General features: G+C 40.3%; 2 protein-coding genes across 2 annotated transcripts in view; both read left to right on the forward strand.

The window, feature by feature from the left end:
- Positions 1–246: 246 nt before the first annotated feature.
- On the forward strand, positions 247–19,247 carry LOC124622955. The gene is made up of 2 exons (XM_047148746.1): positions 247–342; positions 18,287–19,247. The coding sequence occupies exon 2, from the start codon at positions 18,300–18,302 to the stop codon at positions 19,245–19,247; it is 948 nt and encodes a 315-aa protein (XP_047004702.1). The 5' UTR covers positions 247–342; positions 18,287–18,299.
- Positions 19,248–21,301: 2,054 nt separating this feature from the next.
- Positions 21,302–21,828, forward strand: part of LOC124623167 (odorant receptor 85c-like) — a 30,624-nt gene continuing 30,097 nt past the window's right edge. Inside the window, exon 1 of the mRNA XM_047148971.1 lies at positions 21,302–21,379. Coding sequence (XP_047004927.1) covers positions 21,305–21,379 — 75 coding nt within the window. The 5' untranslated portion in view covers positions 21,302–21,304. The remainder of the gene's footprint in view (positions 21,380–21,828) is intronic.

A 21,828-nucleotide genomic window follows, 5' to 3' on the forward strand; every position in this document is an offset into this window, starting at 1 on the left:
ACTGCCTTTTGTATTGAAAGGGATTGAATGTTTGCAGAGGAAAGGCAACACCACGAAAAAGCAGCGCGCGGGAAATTTGGCGTCTGGCGAACCGTGCAGGCAAGAAATTCGTTTGCTGTAACTGCGTCAGACTAAATCAATCGTAGCTTGGGAGGGGTTGCATTATAACTGTTTGGAGGCCAAGGTCGGGTACTGCAGAACAAAGAGGTACGCTGTTTGTCTTTAAACAGCAAACCACTGTCAGCAGAGGGACTGACTACTCGGGCTGTGTCCTGTGGTCAGTTGAAGCAGCCAGGCCACATTTCACACCGAGAGGCGCGCCCTTACTTTGGACACATTTCAGTAAGCAGTTAATCATTTAGGACGTCCTGATGTCTTGATAGTTTGCTTATTGGCGAATAATATCATCAGGTGGCTGTGTGGATTTGCTACTGGGCTGTTCTTATTGACGTACGATGACCTGTCAGCACTAGGAGTAGACATGAATAATCATACAGTAAATAAATATACTGTGTAAAATTGCTTGGTGGTCAGTGGGATGACAGGCTAATCTGAATCAACACACGGTTAAACTAACGAAGAAGCACAGTTCAGCATGTTGTCCTTAGGATTACCTGACATTGTTGTAACTTAAAGATAAGTGTGTTGGGTTATCTTGCATGTTTTTACTTGCTGTTCTCGTAAGTAATAATATTCTACGGCAGTCCACCTAAGCATAAAAAACTGTTTATTCAGCAGGAGTGAGAAGTAGGAATGTTGTGGAAACTAGAGAAACCTAATTCTTGCAGAAGCCCTTTTAAGAATGTTGGGAGTCTTAACTCACTTTCCATATTATTTACTCCTTAACGGCTTTTGTTGCTGTTAATAAAAATCGCTTTCAGCTGATCTTTGATTCACAGCCAGAAGACAATCACAACAATGACTTTCATGCAGAATCTTTCTGACTAATTTAAACTATGTGCTGGATCAGGACGTGAACTAGAGGCCTTTGCCTTTAGCAGGAAAGTGCCTCTTGAGGTACTGGAGCAAGTATAGCTGTGAAGAAGGGTCATAAGTCATGATTGGGTAGCTCTGCTGGTGGACCACTTTCCAGCGAAAGGCAGTGCTCAGGGTTAGAATACGGGTCTGGCACATAGTTTTAGTATGTGAGGGACTTTCATATCAGCAACCATTGCTCTCCATACTGAATAATCATTCTCGATTTTCATGTAGGATCTACGTCTACGTCTAAGTTTCAGAGTGCAGTTATGTCCTCTGCTGGGAAGCTGTTGTGGGGCATCTATGAAAATCACTAAGACTTATTCGGGAAAATAGTGCACAGATAATTTCGCTACAGAGATCAGTGGTTCATACCCTTGAGATGGCTCCAGCAAGCCCTTTGCACGATTTCTCCATAACAACTACTTGTGATCGTCTTTGTGTTTCTATATGTGTAACATCAGAAACTTGGTAATTTGATTGTATTCTTACATTTATAGTGTCTCACTGCAGAATAACCAGTAATAATAAAGAGTATTTTATTCCATTGTGGCTAGTCATTGCTAGCTTTTAATATAAGGGGCCTATAGCTAACAATATAATTGTTATATACATCTGAATCCCCCAGTGACGTTTTTAAAGTGAACGGTCATGTTACACTTCAAAGTTCCGTCGACTGTGAATTCATGAGCAGTTGTAATACATTCATCTGGTATAGAATATGTTGAGCTGACGTGATAATATGTTCAGCTGTTTGTACTGTGCAATTATGATGCCACGTTACTGTCGACAAACCGTTACCAGGTTGAGAGGTAATTAGAAATACAACTTGTTGCATAGTTAGTAGACAATTTAGTGCAAAATAAGTTTGTAAAAAGATGGACGCTCGTTAATTGAAAGCACTGAATTATTTCATGTGCATGTTTTTTCACGTGTTAACATGGAAAGACACATACAGGGACGAATTATTTGAAAATAATCTTTCACGTACTGAACTCCATGAAATATTTTTCGCAGTTCGTCCACTGACAGAGGGTGAATCATAGACCAAACGGTAGGCAAATCGAAACGGAGAACTTCCGCTGGGACATGACGGTTATACGAGTGTTGTCAACAACAACAGAATGGAGCATTGAAAGAACAAGTGTTGACGGTGTAGCACGAATCACGGAAAATGTTTTTTTCAACTGACCTGCTATGGCAGTGTCGAATCGCGAGGTGGCTTCCTAGTGTGCTTCAACCCATCCTGCCTTCGTAGCTATCAAGCCTAATAAGGTCAGGTTAAATAAAAAACTAGTAACATATATAAGTACACAAAAATTGAACAATGTCTAGAAGTTGAAGAACATTAGTGGCTTCCGTCCTAAACACAGATTGTATGACGGACAAAAAAAAAAAAAAAAAAAAAAAAAAAAAAAAAAAAATTAAAATAAATAAAAAAAATCACAGACGGATATTGTAAATGTAGATTTCCGATATGTCACATAACAAGGAATTACGGCAGTTTATAATAAATGAAGAAACAAAATTACTGTATGGGAATTTCATTGAAAGATTTTTGCAATGTCAGAAAAGGGCACTGATACTTTTAAAGCTAGTGACATAAAAAATACCCACCACATTTTAAAAGTCAAGATGTCATTGGATACCTGGTGGTACAAGCTATAAATTCAGCTTTGTAGAGCATCTAGCAGACAGACGCAAACACGCAAAATATTGTAATTACAAAATAATTATTTTCTAGTCAAGCAGTAGTAAAGAAACGACACCCAACAACATGTCAAGCTAGAAGCATTAGTATTATAATACACTTTCAAAACGTAGTATATACACATATAAAAGTCATAAATGATGAGATTGAATTTATACGTAAATTATGGGAGGACAGTGTGCCAAATATCATCAGTCTTAACGCTCGAGTAGAAAAAGGAGTCAGTTTCCTGTAGTAAAGACACTATACGCACATACTTACGAAAGTATTTGTGTGTATATTAGATTAGATTAGATTAGATTAATACTAGTTCCATGGATCATAAATACGATATTTCGTAATGATGTGGAACGAGTCGAATTTTCCAATACATGACATAATTAGGTTAATTTAACAACATACTTAAGTTAATAAAACAACTTTATTTTTTTGTGTTTTTTTGTTTTTCTTTATTTTTTTTATATTTTTGTTTTTTTTTCTTTTTTTTCTTAATTTATATCTAAAAATTCCTCTATGGAGTAGAAGGAGTTGTCATTCAGAAATTCTTTTAATTTCTTCTTAAATACTTGTTGGTTATCTGTCAGACTTTTGATACTATTTGGTAAGTGACCAAAGACTTTAGTGCCAGTATAATTCACCCCTTTCTGTGCCAAAGTTAGATTTAATCTTGAATAGTGAAGATCGTAATTTCTCCTAGTATTGAAGTTATGCACACTGCTATTACTTTTGAATTGGGTTTGGTTGTTAATAACAAATTTCATAAGAGAGTATATATACTGAGAAGCTACTGTGAATATCCCTAGATCCTTAAATAAATGTCTGCAGGATGATCTTGGGTGGACTCCAGCTATTATTCTGATTACACGCTTTTGTGCAATAAATACTTTATTCCTCAGTGATGAATTACCCCAAAATATGATGCCATATGAAAGCAATGAGTGAAAATAGGCGTAGTAAGCTAATTTACTAAGATGTTTATCACCAAAATTTGCAATGACCCTTATTGCATAAGTAGCTGAACTCAAACGTTTCAGCAGATCATCAATGTGTTTCTTCCAATTTAATCTCTCATCAATGGACATACCTAAAAATTTGGAATATTCTACCTTAGCTATATGCTTCTGATTAAGGTCTATATTTATTAATGACGTTATACCATTCACTGTACGGAACTGTATGTACTGTGTCTTATCAAAACTCAGTGAGAGTCCGTTTACAAGGAACCACTTAGTAATTTTCTGAAAGACAGTATTGACAATTTCATCAGTTAATTCTTGTTTCTCAGGTGTGATTACTATACTTGTATCATCAGCGAAGAGAACTAACTTTGCCTCTTCATGAATATAGAATGGCAAGTCATTAATATATAATAAGAACAACAAAGGACCCAAGACTGACCCTTGTGGAACCCCATTCTTGATAGTTCCCCAGTTTGAGGAATGTGCTGATCTTTGCATGTTACGAGAACTACTTATTTCAACTTTCTGCACTCTTCCAGTTAGGTACGAATTAAACCATTTGTGCACTGTCCCACTCATGCCACAATACTTGAGCTTGTCTAGCAGAATTTCATGATTTACACAATCAAAAGCCTTTGAGAGATCACAAAAAATCCCAATGGGTGGTGTTCGGTTATTCAGATCATTCAAAATTTGACTGGTGAAAGCATATATGGCATTTTCTGTTGAAAAACCTTTCTGGAAACCAAACTGACATTTTGTTAGTACTTCATTTTTACAGATATGTGAAGCTACTCTTGAATACATTACTTTCTCAAAATTTTTGGATAAAGCTGTTAGAAGGGAGATTGGACGGTAATTGTTGACATCACATCTATCCCCCTTTTTATGCAAAGGTATAACAATAGCATATTTCAGTCTATCAGGGAAAATGCCCTGTTCCAGAGAGCTATTACACAGGTGGCTGAGAATCTTACTTATCTGTTGAGAACAAGCTTTTAGTATTTTGCTGGAAATGCCATCAATTCCATGTGAGTTTTTGCTTTTAAGCAAGTTTATTATTTTCCTAATTTCAGAGGGAGAAGTGGGTGAGATTTCAATTGTATCAAATTGCATAGGTATGGCCTCTTCTATTAACAGCCTAGCATCTTCTAATGAACACCTGGATCCTACTATATCCACAACATTTAGAAAATGATTATTAAAAATATTTTCAACTTCTGACTTTTTGTTCGTAAAGTTTTCATTCAATTTGATGGTAATACTGTCTTCCTCTGCTCTTGGTTGACCTGTCTCTCTTTTAATAATATTCCAAATTGTTTTAATTTTATTATCAGAGTTGCTGATTTCAGACATGATACACATACTCCTGGATTTTTTAATAACTTTTCTTAATGTAACACAGTAGTTTTTATAATTTTTGATAGTTTCTGGGTTTCTGTGTTTCTTATGTATGATAAACTTGTGCAATAATGAATAACATGAAAAGACTTAACGTCATATAGAAATTAATGTAGAATCTACTAATTAGCATTGCTTTTCTTGTCTGACAGCGCAACATGCAACGTTGTTTATAACTTTTCCTTGGTTACATGCGTAGTGACGGGAATTTATGATGTCGCAAGCCATGGATATGATACATATAGGGAGGAAATTGCGTGGGACGAATGCAGTTGGTTTTGCAAAGTTGTCCAGAGGCTCCGGCAGATGCTGAGGGGCTCTGTATCAGCGAAAACGTCGTGCGGTAATTTCGGCGGCGATTCAGCCACGTTCAGTAGTAACCTCGAAACTCTAAAGGTCTTCGACACCTATAAATTTTTTGGAGTTAATTCTCGCGTGTGAGTAAACATCGCTAGATATGATAGGCAGTGAACAGCGCATTTGAACAATACTGTTAGTGTGGCGATAGGAATGAGAAAAGGGAACGTTGTTGGAATTAATTTTGCAAGTTCATTAAATGAATTCAGTGGAGTTGATCGTTGGAGTTTAATCACTCCGCGTTTTTATCGAGTCGACCTCCATGATTTCGAACGATCGCACTGATTCTTGTTTGATTGAGCAAACTCTAGTTAAAATTTACGCCGATCTGCGTGTCGCCTAAATTATTTAAGGTGGTCCACACGCTTGCAGAGCTTTATGGACTATTCAGCTGTCGCTACGATTTTAGGAACCGATCATTCCAACAGTGCGCGGGTAGCCCAGAGAAAGCACAAGTCTCCTTTCGTGCACTTACCTGTTGTACGTGATTGTATTGAAGATGTAATTTAGGGAACTGTAGTAGAACAGAATAACTTCTGTCGTTCCCCAAGGTAGTGTTACAGGCCCTCAACTGTTCCTTATCTATATAAAGGATTTAGGAGACAAGCTGAGCAGCCGTCTTAGGTTGTATCCAGATGATGCTGTTGTTTATCATCTAGTAAAGTCATCAGAAGATCAAGACAAATTGCAAATGATTTAGAAAAGATATCCGTATGGCTCGAAAAGTAATTGACCCTAAATGATGAAAAGTGTGTGGTCATTCACATGAGTGCTAAAAGATGTCCGTTACTCTTCGGTTACACGATAAATCAGTCAAATCTAAAGGCCACAAATTTTGCGGAATACCAAGGAATTAGAATTACCAAAAACTTAAACTGGAAAGAACACGTAGAAAATGTTTTGGGGAATGCTAACCAAATACTGCGTATTATTGGCTGAACACTTCGAAGATACAACAGATATACTAAAGAGAGCATAACGTTTACGGAGTACACTGAGGAAGTTCACAGAAGAAGAGCACGTTCTGTATTATCGAGAAATAGGGCAGAGAGTGTCACTGACGTGATACAGAACTTGGGGTGGACATCATTAAAACAAAGGCGGCTTTCGTTGCGGTGGAATTTTCTCACCAAATTTCAATCACAAACTTTCTCCTCCGAATGCGAAAATATTTTCTTTATCCCGACCTACATAGGGAGAAACGATCATCCTAATGAAATAAGGGAATTCAGAGCCCCGTACGCAAAGATACAGGTGTCCGTTTTTCCGTGCGCTGTTCGAGATTGGGATAACGGAGAATTGTTATGAAGGTGGTTCGATGAACCCTCTAACAGACACTTAAGTGTGACTTGCACGGTATCGATGTAGATGTTGATTTAATATCTGCTACTCTGGTCTTTCTAATCTGGTTTGGGAAGTTGTAATTTCAACGACATAGTATGTAAGAATGTTGATATAATAGTAAAAAGGTAACACCGTGTGATCTTACCCTCCCACACATCACCATTAAATTTCTCTGTCTCTGCACCAGATTTGAAAGCTTCGTGAGGCGTATGACATACAAAAGAAAAAGTTTTTACTTATCTTCATTTTCTCTTGTTGTTGGCTCCATTTCTTGATTCCAGGGGTACATTCTTGCGGCTGAAATTTGTATTTAACGTTGTACGTTCCTGATGACAAAATATGAAGATTTCTTGAATTTTATTCTTTGTCACATTTTTCAATATCACACCGTCTTTACAATTTCCACTTAATATTCCAAATTGCATTGTTAGTGTCGTTCATATAAATACATCTGTCTCCATCAGAGGCATGCCCACTATTCCTAACATTCTGCGGTACTCCCAATATTCTAAAGAGTTTACAAAGCAAAATAGTTTACAAACTTTCTTGACAAAAGAAGAATCATCACCAAGTTGTAACATTATTTTACAAATGAATCCACAAATAAATTTAATAATTAGCTTTAGATTGTGCAATTAAGAATATGAATTTTAAGTATGCCCGATATTTCGTAATTTCAAATATTTCTAAAAGAAGAAGAATTTTAACCGTACATACAGAGTGTAACAAATTAATTTCTTTTTACACATTTTACATCATATACAGAATCATATGAAGTTCATTCAGTTAAACAGCTGATATAATGTTCAGTTATGCAAGAATCGATAGTATACATGGTACCGGTTATTTCCATAGAATAAAGGCAATGTTAGAGGAGGGTGTCCTACTACAACCGCCATATGCCACTGTCACGCATTCAGGAGACGTGGTCCCACAAACGTCTGCGGTACTGTGTCAAATCGATGAAAATACTGCTTCAGGTACTCTTCAAAGTAACTGCTAAGAAAATATAGTATTTTGGGAACGTCTTCCGAGGAAATGAGTAAATCTACATGAAATCCTCAGTAATAGAAATCTAGAAAGGAGAAGGTGAACTGGTCATGAAATAGCCTCATGGACGTAGAATATCCGACAATGACTCGCTGTATCAGATTTTCTCACGTTGTTTATCTCAGATGATGCGCCGTGTGCACCAAGCTTCTGGAGAAGATAGCGCGTCATTAAGAAGAGCCTCCTTTAATGCAGAAAGAAATCTGTCGGAATACCGAAATTTCGCCCTACAGTGTTAAGATTTCATTACTTAAAATTTATTTATTTAGAGCACTTCTTTCCCGTAACGAAACAGAATGCTTCAGTTAAAATATGTTATACTGGAAGTAGTGCGCCGAAGGTGCCACAGACGATTTCTGCGTTTTAAGCAAGAAACCATGTGTCAATGTAGTGTGAAAGACGTATGAAAAAGGATCGAAGAGTTGAGTATATGGCTCGCTGTAGGTTTCACAAGTCGAAAATTTGTTGTCTCTCGCAGCGAGCCCCTATTATTCCACCGTCATCTGGCTCTTTACGTCAACAATAGAAACCTCAGTTCATGTCCGCAGCACTAAGCAGCGCAGTATGTTCTCTGATAAGTGTCAGAAATGGCTCTGAGCACTATGGGACTAAACATCTGAGGTCATCAGTCCCCTAGAACTCAGAACTACTTAAACTTAACTAACCTAAGGACATCACACACATCCATGCCCGAGGCAGGATTCGAACCTGCGACCGTAGCGTCCAGACTGAAAGGCCTAGATCCGCTCGGCCACCAGCGGGCGCTTGATAAGTGTCCTTCGTGGCTATAGCTGCTGTCTTCTTCTTACAGAATATTGTGTGTCCTGGTACACATCAGGTCAGCACTTAGTTCCACTGATGCAGCATCGGAAAAAAAGTTCACGTCTTAAACATTGTTGAATCATTCAGTCTGCTAGCACAAAGCGGTGAAAGGAGCAGTTAGAAGCACATCAGATGAAGCTTTTCATACTTTGATACCATATCTACCCCAGTGTGTCTTATACCACACAATGTAATAACACAAAATAAAGAAAATTCTTTAGAAATGTGATTAGTGAACATGTGCTAGTAGCCAAACCTCTAGAAGGGAGACACTGAGATCGCTACCAAACATTGTATGTCGATAGAGTATCAAACAAAACACCGATTTAGGTCATGCTATGTGCTGTCGTCGAGCAGAACGGGGCGTAAACAGTAATTAGAAGTAACACCAGAAATACGAAGCACCGCTAAAGCGTATCTGTGAGTAATTGTTTCTAGTTCTTATGTGGGTGAGTTTGTAGAGTTTGAGATCGTCGTATCAAAGATTCCGCGTTCAAACCCCACTGATGATGATTTTTTAAAAACTGTTTACGCGTGAAACTGTTATATGTCATTTATTTCACACATTTCTTCGTATGCAACCAACATTATGAAGCCTTTGTTCCTGGATGAATGTCACAGTGTGTGTGTGGGAGGGAGGGGGGGGCTCATGTTGGCATTGATTTTTTAATGTTATGTACTTATTATTTATCTTATTGCTGTATTACTATTACTATTAGTTTTATTATAATTATTGTAATTATTAAAAGCATTATCTACCATCTAGTGAGAAACATGTATGAGACAGGTGAAATTCCCTCAGACTTCAAGAAGAATATAACAATTCCAATCACAAAGAAAGCTGGTGTTGACAGATGTGAAAATTACCGAAGTATCAGTTTAATAAGCCACGGCTGCAAAATATTAACACGGATTCTTTAAGGACGAATGGAAAAACTGGTAGAAGCCGACCTAGGGGAAGATCAGTTTGGATTCCGTAGAAATGTTGGAACACGTAAGGCAATACTGACCCTACGACTTAGAAAATAGATTAAGGAAAGGCAAACCTACGTTTCTAGCATTTGTATACTTAGAGAAAGCTTTTGACAATGTTGACCGGAATACTCTCTTTGAAATTCTGAAGGTGGCAGGGGTAAAATACAGAGAGCGAAAGACTATTTACAAATTATACAGAAACCAGATGGTAGCTATAAGAGTCGAGGGACATGAAAGGGAATCAATGGTTGGGAAGGGAGTAAGACAGGGTTATAGCCTATCCCCGATGTTATTCGATCTGTATATCGAGCAAACAGTAAAGGAAACAAAAGAAAAATTCGGAGTAGGATTTAAAATCCATGGAGAAGAAATAAAAGCATTTAGATTCGCCGATGAAATTGTAATTCTGTCAGAGACAGCCAAGGACCTGGAACAGCAGTTGAACGGAATGGACAGTGTCTTGAAAGGAAGATATAAGATGAAAATCAACAGAAGCAAACGAGGATAATGGAATGTAGTCGAGTTAAATCGCTTGATGCTGCGGGAATATTTGTATGGAGTGTAGCCATGTATGGAAGTGGAACGTGGACGATAAATAGTTTAGGCAAGAAGAGAATAGAAGCTTTCGAAATGTGGTGCTACACAAGAATGCTAAAGATTAGATGGGTAGATCACATAACTAATGAAGAGGTACTGAATAGAATTGGAGAGAAGAAAAATTTGTGGCGAAACTTGACTAGAAGAAGCGATCGGTTGGTAGGGCATGTTCTGAGGCATCAAGAGATCACCAATTTGGTATTGGAGGGTAGCGTGGAGGGTAAAAATCGTAGAGAGAGATCAGGAGATGAATACACGTAACAGATTCAGAAGGATGTAGGTTGCAGTAGGTACTGGGAGATGAAGAAGCTTGCACAGGATAGAGTAGCATGGACAGCTGCATCAAACCAGTTTTTGGACTGAAGACCACAACAACAACAAAAGCAACAACAACATCACCAGTAGTTTCGCACCTGTGATGCAACTGTTTCATCATTTTTTGTTATGATTATGTATTCTGTGAAATTACAAATGTACTCTTTAGGTTTATCACTTTCAAAGAAACGAAGCGAACGCAGACTTCGAACAGAACAATGCTGTAAACTCCAAATAGCCCTTTTACATGTTATAACCATGTTGACCCATATAATACTTTCACGCATAATGCAGTAAAACAAACTGTGATCATTGGGGTTCGAATCCAGCCCTTGGTACGACGATCCAGCGCTCTACCAACTTCCCCAAGGAAACTTTACTTGCTGATTTGTCACAGTTATGCTTTTCCTGTGCTGTGTTCTGGTGTTGCTTTTAATAAGCCTTGATGCCCGTTCTGCTGGACGCCAGCACGTAATACGAACTATATCGGAATTTTGGTTGATACTCTATCGACACAAAACGTTTGGTACCAAACTGATAGTCTGACGCTCGAAGGTTTGGGTGTAAGACAAATACCAAAAATTTCGTCAGCTCAGTCCTGTATGAGTACGGATCTACAACGCTGAAACCACGAACTTTCTTTTCACATTTCATGAAATATACATGAAAAACCACGTAGAGAACCCTTAAAACTGAAAGCGAAGGGCCGCCTTGAGCGTTCGTCACGGTTACAGCGCTCTATTGAAACACTGGCTGAAACACAATAAAGCTGTTGAATGTTTTTCCAACAGAGTTACAAGTACACTTATTATATCTCATAAATACGTGTACAGTAAATCAGCCGTTGACGATACATTTATGTCTGTACAGGAGCATGGAACTTTAAAAATACAATTTTATGATAGTGGAATATGTGAACGGTGACGACTAACTGGCTTCATCACGTTCAGTACAGAACTATTCCTTGAAACCGTTGCAGTCAGCCTGATACCCTCATAAAGGATACCGTCTGAAATTTTCTACGTATGTAGACTGCTTCGATGCTTGGCTGCCACCACTATCATCGAGACGAGATAAAGGTGATGAAATATTAAGGCTGTCGATGTGTTTGGATATTTAGATACAATTCAATATATCCTGTTCTGCCAGTGTTCTTGTCACAATAATGCTATCTGAACAAAACTATCCTGACACTTATTACAGGACATTAATACGGGGTGTGTCCTCCTCTTTGCCTTTATAATGGCTTGATCTCTACTTTCAATAAGGTGTCTGAATGTATGTGGAGGAATGGCAGCCATTTCTTCCTCAAGAGGCGAAGCCAGAGAAGACAGTGACATAGGACGCTAGGATCTGAAGGGAAGTCGATGTTCTCACTCATCGCAAAGGTGATCCATTGGATTTAGGTCGGGATTCCAGGCAGGCCACTCAGTTTCCGGAATATTATTTTCCACAGACCAATTTCCTCATAGATACTCCTTTATGACATGGTGCATTTACATGCGTATACAAATATTCGTGGTGTCCATCCTGTTCTTCTACTGTACACAGTACACTATGCTGTAAAATGTGTTGATATGCTTCCGCATTTAGCGTTTTCGTGAGCACAATAAGTGGAACACACCATAATCACGAAAAACACCCCACAAACCTTAACATCACCTCCTTTGTACTTCACTGTTGGCGCTACACATCATCGCAGGTAACGTTCTGCAGGCATTCACCGATCCTAAGTCGCCAAATGGTATAGTGTGATACGTCACTGCAGATCACTCATTACCAGTCGTCCACTGCCCAGTGGCTTCGCTATTTACACCACCTAAAGAATCACTTAGTTTTGGGTACATAAATAGGTAACTTATGAGGAGCCGCTAGACCTCTGTACATCATTCTGATATTACTCCTTCTCTACTAACAACACAATACGCGCCATTTCCTTTAGTACTGGTGCGTCCACCGCACGTGATATCCAGTGGTCAGTTTCGCATTATAGAAGGGCATCTGATCAGATAGTGTACATACAAAGTGTTCCAAAAATAGTGTAGAATGCTTTGAGAGGTGGTAGTATTAACTGAAAAAAGAAAAATAAGTCCAGTAAACTTGGGTCCGAAAATGCACACTTACTTCGATAAACACGTGTTTACAGGAGGTGTTAAACGTGGCATCCATTCACGACAATGCACCCCTCTGTTCTCCGACGTAAGGAATGAGGCAGCCTTTGAAGTATACCCGGTTGTGTTGTACCCGCTGGCGCACACTGAAGACGCGACCCTGTAGTGTCCACACATCGTTGATTGGAGTGACCTAGACCAGTTCCTTCAATTGTCCCCTTAATCAAATGTCTAGGCGATTTAGGTCTGGGGAACAGTCCTGAAATGTTTGCGCCAGATGTTCCCGCACACTGTCACGAAAGTGTGCTGGTGTGCCATCACGGATGTATTCATTGCTGCAGTGGCACAGCCTCCAGCAAGATAGACAATACAATAATGAGAAAGTTCAGATACATTGCCCCAGTTAACCTTTATGGTTGTACGTATGGGACCTATTAATCTATCGCCAAGTACGTTTGCCCATACGTTGGCTGAAAATCATTGTTGATGGCTTCTTTCCTGAATTGCTTGGGGATTTACATCTGTCCATAGATGCTGGTTGTGGAAATTTACAATACCATCCTGTGAACCCTGCTTCATCGGTAAATGAAATCTTGGATGTGAACAGTGTATCTGCGGCAAAGCACTGTAACAGCCACACCAGTCTGCCATGATGATCCTGAATGCGGTGTAGATGATGTGGGTGCAGCAATTTTACATGAAATACCCTCACCCCTGTGGCCGAGTTGTTGTAGGAGCTTCAGTCCGGAACTGCGTGACTGCTACGGTCGCAGGTTCGAATCCTGCCTCTGGCATGGATGTGTGTGATGTCCTTAGGTTAGTTAGGTTTAAGTAGTTCTAAGTTTATGGGACTGATACCTCAGATGTTAAGTCCCATTGCGCTCAGAGCTATTTGAACCATTTTACTCCCCCCCCACCGCACATAAGAGAATAAAGACACGTCTTCTGCTGCTGCTAATCGTCACAAACTGGTTCCAGGGCTCTCTTCCAAAGTAGCACACGCTCCTTCAAGTGAGGCGTGCGAACTGTACGGGGCCTTCCACTGTCATTCTTCCAAGGCGCTTGGCTACCTGTGTCCCACAGACACTCTAAAAGTCGGCCGTACGTCAGAGAGGGAGGGGGAGAGGAGGAGATTAGTGTTTAAAGTCCCGTCGACAACGAGGTCATTAGAGACGGAGCGCAAGCTCTGGTGAGGGAAGGATGGGGAAGGAAATCGGCCGTGCCCTTTCAAAGGAACCATCCCGGCATTTGCCTGAAGCGATTTAGGGAAATCACGGAAAACCTAAATCAGGATGGCCGGAGACGGGATTGAACCGTCGTCCTCCCGAATGCGAGTCCAGTGTGCTAACCACTGCGCCACCTCGCTCGGTCGTACGTCAGAGGGCACTCTGCGCCGTGGATATTTTTCAGTCGCGGGCTCACAGACTGCGTCCGTTTGCTAAACCATAGCGGAGTATCATGTCCGCCGTTTCACTTGCGAGCAGTAGGCTTCCATTGCTAACAAGTGGTGGAAGAGAGAAAATGCAAATGTACTACACAATTTGTAGGTACAATCAGCGCAATAACAGTAAACAGATAAGTAAATCCGCGTTTGGGATAAGGTAAAACGCCATGGTACGTACACAGGCTTGACAGTACTGTACAACAAGACACACAAACACGACGAAAACTAACTGAAACTAATTCTTTAATTATTTTTAATTAAACACTGACGTACAGGATTTTCCCGGAGAAAGACTACTCAAACTTAACCTATTCGTTTATTACCCACAATATACAAGCCCAGCGCAATCTGACTGCTATATATAGACAACATGGCATCCAATAATTAACACAAAACAAAGGCCTTAATTGCAAGGAATCCAAACAATAATAATCCAAACAATATGAAATTAAAGAAACCTGAAACTACCTCCAACTCCGTTAATTGCCTAAACTCATTTGAATCACGAATTCCGACAGTGCAAACCTCATTCTTTTTTGTAAATCACTTACCTCACAGAAAATCATAACACGAACTAGAGCAATTACAGCAAGTAGCAACTACAGCCAGCTAAATAAAAAGATTCTAAGTACTATAGACTCTGACTATTAGGAGGCAAATGGTTAGCATAAAGAAGGATTTGGTTGAAGAGCCAACAACGTATCTAGAAAATTTTACCTTATTCATGTGATATCCATTTCCAAAAATTATATAATTGTTGATAATTCCACTACCCAAACATTATCAACAACGTTCATCGTCATACATTTGCTTGCAAATTTTCTTATAAACACATCATTTCATCTCACTTTACAGTGCATGTCCTACCAACACAGAGTCTCGACTAAGTATATCTTTTCCATACGCTTCCGTATCCACTCACTAATTGCTAGTCCGTCCAAACAAAGAATCTCTTGCGGAGGTTGCAGATCGCTGTCAGCGATATTAACACCGTCTATAGTGCTGCCAACATAAAAAAATGGTTCAAATGGCTCTGAGCACTATGGGACTTAGCATCTGAGGTCATCAGTCGCCTAGAACTTAGAATTACTTAAACCTAACTAACCTAAGGACACCACACACAACCATGCCCCAGGCAGGATTCGAACCTGCGACCGTATCAGTCACGCGGTTCCAGTGCCTAGAATCGCTCGGCCACAGCGGCCGACGCTGCCAACATACAAACAGGTTACTTATATAACATAGCCTACAACACGACTCGAACCACACAACTGCCTACGGACCACTTAGTGGTAGGTTATAACACTACCGTCTGCTACTGCTATACCATAACCTCGAAGCTGGAGGCAGTTTGCAAAACAGAATTATTTGGTTATAGTAATTATGGTATAACGCATCAGAGCAGTGTTACCCTCTGAGAGGAATTTTATTATGTTGACCGTGTTGTACCTAACAGAGGTGGCCTATCGGAAATGAAAGTCAGAATTACGTAAATGTTTGAACAGTAACAAACAAAATTTTACCTATCTGCACTGTTTAACTGATAATGGAAAACGGTCGCCAGCCTAACTAGGCAAGAGAATGATTAACATTCTCGTTCAAGAAAATAGTTATTAGTAATTTTAAGGGATAAACACAACCTACACTTGGCCACACGCGAGTGCAATGAACTCTGACACACTCATATGTTTACGGTAAGATTGAAACTAACAGTTGGAGCAGCACAAACTATTTGCAAAATTATAACAGGTACAGAAAAACACTATCACTTTCAGGCTTTAAAGAAATTATGGTTTTTGTAATTAGTGGTCTTCCCATTAATTGTTACCCAGCATTAATACAATAGACAAACTGTGGATCCTGTTATATTATTAATATGCACTTCCTATACACAAGAGAGACATACACTTAACAAACATGAGTATATAAAGTTTCACAAGTACGGTTTTCCACTTTTACTACAGTGAAACACAATGCGGGCAAAATTTCAAGAAACTAACTCACCTTTTAGAATTTACTACAGACAGCAATGCGATCATTTACCAAGCAAAACTTTATAAGCCTCAGTCTTAAGAACTTTTAATTTGAAGTTGGCAACAACACATTAATAAGCAGTTTTGCTAGGAAAATTATTTTCAGCAAGCATCATTAACTTTAATTCACTCTCTTGCCACATTAACTTTAACTTTCTCTTTACTATGTTCAAGAGGCATTAATTAAAAGAAAAAAAAGGTCTTTAAAGTTCTTTCAGTAGGGACACTCGGATATCACTTTAGCTCAAACGGAGAGGAACCTGAGAGGTGTTATGACGAGGAAAAAATCAAGGTAGGTACATAAATTCAGATACAATTTACCTTATATTTGAGCACACTAACACATCCATTAAGCTGATCCTTCACTGTACATCATTATAGCATTCCGATGCAATGATTGCGCAATGTGGTGGCAACTGCATGTTGGAAAGTGGAATTGCAGGCAGAATTGCTGGACTGTCATTTCTTGGTGGCGATGATAGATACAAATTCCAGAATAGTTCCAGCTATTTATCCATCCATCCAAGGGATTGTAAAGTAGCAGAAAAAGCCTCTCTCGGAACCAGCACAACATGCATCTTTTACATGGCAGTGCACAGTTTAGTAGCTTGTCCACGACTCATAGCTCGTCCCCGACTGACTCTTATTCTACCTTTTCTACCTAGGCCAACCACAATTTGCGCGCGCTACACAGTTCCGTTCACGAGGGGAACCACACTACCTCTTATACACAAAATTACTAAGAACCCTAAGTGAGGATCAGCAGTTTACATAACAGTAACCAAATACATTAAATAAAACAGAACATTTGCACATATTGACATTTCTACAAAAAATTATTCACACAGAAATTACAATTACATACAGTAAGTTTTGTTCCCTCCAAATGAGACAAAGAATTTAAATGACAAATATACTATATTGCATAGAAACAAACCACGACATCAAAGTTTGTGCGAAGAAAGAAATATACAGTTTTATGTTATCGATTCAATCACACACATTTACAGAAGCTCAGCGCTGTGACATTAAATGAAACAAAAGCGAAATAAATCAGTACAACATTAGAGCTATGGTGTTACAAGGTAGAGTACGGTGAGTGAGACTTGATGATACCCTGCCGACACATTTAACGGAGCGCCAATGCAACGCCTTTGTTAGTATCCGCAAACCCGCAACCAAGTGCCGCGCAGCCCTCCCTATTAATAGATGTTTACCTTTGAAAGTATACGTTTCAGGATCCATATTTATTTGACACATTTTTTCATGTTTCGATGAGTACTACCACCTCTGAAGGTATTCGACTTTTTTTTTTTTTTTCTTTTAGAAATTTGTGGTAAGTACTATGACAGCAAACTGCTGAGGTCATCGGTCCCTAGACTTATGGACTACTTAATCGAGCTTACGCTAACTTGCGCGAAGGACAACACACTCACCCATGCCCGAGGGAGGACTCTAACCTTCGACTGGGGGTGGGGGGTGGGTGGGGGGGGGGAGTCGTATGAACTGTCTGTGACAAGGCGCCTTAGACCGCAGGACGACACTCTTTTTGGAATACCCTGTGATCTTCTTTAGCAGATCTTTTGCACCGTCTAAATGTTCTGCCAAAAAAACGCAGGCTTTGGCTCGCTTTCCCCAGTTTTTGTATGTAACGGTTCAATTTTAATTAGTTCACAATACTAAATGACAGCTTTTTACGTTTTTGCATGTCCATCCTTCTGATTGAAGGTAGTGGGATTTTGGCCGTTCACCGGCTTAATAAAATGGAACACCTCCAGTTGTCCTTTCGGTGTTTTTATTATACAGCAATCAGTTTTGATGATTCAGCTCACTATCTTCAGGCCTTTACTGAACATGACTCCATCAACGGACATTGTTTATGATCTGGCTTCCGTAGATTACTGTAACAAAGATGTTGTGTCTGTAACCATCAACTACCAACTCAATTGCAGACACAACACTGCTGTTACAGTGTTCTACGAAAGCCAGATCATAAATATTGGCCGTTGATTGGATCGTGTATACTATTGGAGCTCACCCCCCTCATTGTCAGCTAAGACCAGAAGAAGTGGTTCCTATATAATAAATAACAGCGAAAGAACGGCTGTAGGTGTTTCATTTTATTATTTTTTACGTTTGTTTCTTTTAACTTACTCCGTTAAGAAAGAAAAATGTCTGAATCTCCACAGGTTGCGCAGCATTATGCCGGCGCTGTCGATGTTTGAACGCAAAACGAAACCGGCGAGCGGCGTCTCGGTGGGCGACGTCCTGCGTCACAACGTGACTCTGCTGATGGTGACGGGCGCCTGGCCGCCAGAGGGCAGCCGCTGGTGGCACCTGCTGTACCCCGCCTACACGGCCACCATATACTTCAGCATGCTCGCCACCATCGCCATGGGGTTCCTTTTCGCGTACCAGTCGTGGGGCGACTGGGACAGCATCATGCTCACGTTCGTCAACACGTTCACTCTGATCGGCGGCGCCGTCAAACTGGCGCACTTCTCCAGCCACGTCGGCGCCTACCGACGACTCGTCACCGCACTTCGTGACGTCATCAGCGTGCAGTGGGCGCACTGCCAGCGCGACGCTGCCTTGATGGCCATCTTCACCGGCTCTCACCGGAAGGCCCTGTGGCTGACGTGGGCCCCCATGGTGTACCTCAACATCCTGGGCCCCGTCTGGTTCATGATGCCCGTAGTGGCCTGGGCATCGGGCGTTCCCGGCCGCCAGTTCCCCTTCGCCAACGTGCGCGGAGTCGTCAAGACGAATTTCCCGCTCTACATCGCCGTCTACTTCGTACAGTGCCACTCAGTTTTCTACTGGAACTTTTTAAGCTTCGGTCTGGATATATTCTTCGTCACGTGCATGATATATATAGCTGCACAGCTGCGTATAACGGGAGAGCGACTTTCGACTGTCGGCAGAGGATCAAAAGACGAGGAAAGTAGAGCTGTGTATAACGAAAAGTCGCGATTGCAAAAGTTTGGAGCCAAATCGTGCAACTCATCAGAGGCTAGCGGAGGGTCAGAAGAGATGTACTCGGAATTGGTGGACTGTGTCAAGGCTCATCAGCACACTCTGAGGCGGGTCACTTTTAATTTACACTTTCCTACTAAATATTCTATTAGAAATCTAACAATGGCGAATTAAAAATTTTACTTCTTGATCTAAAACGTTTGTCATAGTTAGGCACCATTTTTATTCATGTTACAAAATGCAATTTCAGAAGAATATTAGAATGTTTTATAGGTGTACCTTATTTTATGCCCGCTGAAACTGTTAATATCAAGGATGGATTATGGCAAATAAAAATTACATTGCACTTACGAAACACTGCTTGATTTGCTACATGGAAACTTAAACTTACTACCCGTGATAGCATTTGCCATTTATTAATTACGTAGCACACACATGGACGTGGGCTATAACTGATTGCAACGTACCAAAGTTATGTAGAGGAAGTTGAGACAAAAAATTTGATACAGGACACCACTTGTGGTCTATCTAATTGAAATAACCTGAAACTGGCCTACAGAAGCCACTCAAGCTGCAGGCATGCGCGCCGCAAGAATTTTTTAATATCATCTCACCTTCTTACATTATTGGCTTAGTCGGTCTTAACTGTTTACTGCTCACTTGTTTTTGTCGCTAAAATCGTCCTGCGATATTAAACATGCGTTGCTATTATGCCCACTAATTATAAACTGACTCTGTATGTAAATTTTAACTCGAAATGCTGTTAATATTAACAGCCTAAAGTTAACAATTAAACCGTTTTGTTTTTCTAGCCTTCTTAGCCCGATGTGTTTGTAACGGTTGTATATAGATTGAACTTAAACGTAATTCGATTTCCCATAGCGTTTACAACAGACTCTTTCCTCTAATAATCATCAAGGGAAAATTTACATCACTATTGTTAACGAAATAAAAAACTTTCAAGAATTGGACTGACTAAGCTGGGGGTGTAACAGGTGAAATTCCAAAACAGATGGAACACTCATGTCTTGCAGCTAAGGTGGCCATCGGAAGCCAGTTAAATGTTGTTTACGAGCATCATTTTTTTCCGTCTCGTCTTCCCCCATGACACTGCAGTGCATTGATAACAGTTATTGTATCCACCCCCTACAAATTAAAGACAGTAAACTCATATGTTACTTCAGCTTGCTCAGTTAAATTTAAACGCTTAATGCACAGGGTATCAGTGCATATAATTTTATATGTAGTGCATTAGTATGTACACACATCAGTGTGTTGCTCTTTTTCTCTGTGTCTAACAGTGTTCCTAGAAACACGCTACGAACTTTGTTACTTAATCTTTTCTGCATGTTCGTGCCTGGGCCACGAAGTGAACGATTCCTGTCAGTACAGACATAACGTTTTGCGTCCATACGTCCAAATTTCAACGCATGACACGGTGTCCAGGAGAAAATAAACATTAATAGCTTGTTCTTGCCCTCGTGTACTTGGAGGTACTACTCAACCTAAAAACATACGACTTGTTATTATAATTATTAGCCAACAAATGAGGTAAATACTGATGATGCAATGTTGTTCAGTACACCGTCCTCATCCATCGACAAAAATGTCTGCACCTTCACCTCTTACACAATGTATGTTCTAACATAAAAATATTTGTTACCTTAGTGAATACTTCAAAATCCCTTGTGCCGTAAGACCTGCAATAATTTGGTTACATAGGACGACCTGCAGTGCACAGGAACTGAAGAAAACTTCACAAGCCAAGAACTCTAAAAAAGCATTTTATTAGATGACCAGTGTCGAAAGAGATGTGCTGTCATCATAGTATTTTATGCAGTGTGAAGTGACTTGAAACACTGACGGAAAATATTTCGCAAAAATTCAAAAGCATAATATCCGGAGATGACAGCACAGCCCTGTCGAAACTGGTCGTCCAATAAAATGATTTTTTAGCGATTTTGGCTTGTGAAATTTACTTCAGTTACCAATAATTTGGTTCTGAGAGACTCGGGAAGTTCGCTGGGATGGGTCTCGAAACTGGGTAGTAAAATAATGGTCGGATGTTGAGTCGTGGCACCGCATACATTTCTCAATTGCGAGCAAGTGTTGTGGTTGTTCTAAGATTACGTTAAAGTGAATGACACACTCAGATCTGCGCAGAGAGCCAGGTTAACTGTCTGAGCGTTCCTCTTCCTGCCCACAGCTTCCTGCACGTGCTGCAGGACGTGATGAGCCCGGTGGCGATGGCGCAGTTCGTGTGCAGCGCCACGGCTGCCTGCATCACGCTCTTTCAGGCCACGTTCGTAAGCAGCTGCCGTTGTTTCACGACATATTTCCCTAATTTTAGAGATCATTTTCATGTAAGGTACACTGATCTGCCAGAACTGTATGATCACCTACACAATAGCTATTATATCACCTTCGACACGGGTAACAGCGGCCACGAGTCGTGACATGGAAGCAATGAGGCCTTGGTAGGTCGCTGGGGGGGGGGGGGGGGGGGGGGGGGGGGCGTTAGCCCCACATCTGAACACACAAACCATTTTATTCTCGTCACTTTCGGCGAGGAAGCGATGAGCTCTGACGCCACGCTCAATCACGCCTCACATGTGTTCGTAGTGTTCAGATCTGACGAATTAAGGAGATAGCACATCAATTGGAACCTCGCCACTGTTTTCCTCGAAATACTCCATCACATTGCTCGCCTTGTGACATGCCGCATTATCTTGTTGAAAAATGCTACTGCCGGGGA

Source organism: Schistocerca americana, chromosome 7 (genome assembly GCF_021461395.2).
Source record: "Schistocerca americana isolate TAMUIC-IGC-003095 chromosome 7, iqSchAmer2.1, whole genome shotgun sequence".
NCBI lineage: Eukaryota > Metazoa > Arthropoda > Insecta > Orthoptera > Acrididae > Schistocerca > Schistocerca americana.

Excerpts from the sequence above, each read along its gene's own strand:
- LOC124622955 (XM_047148746.1), top strand. The coding sequence starts at position 18,300 with ATGCCGGCGCTGTCGATGTTTGAACGCAAAACGAAACCGGCGAGCGGC.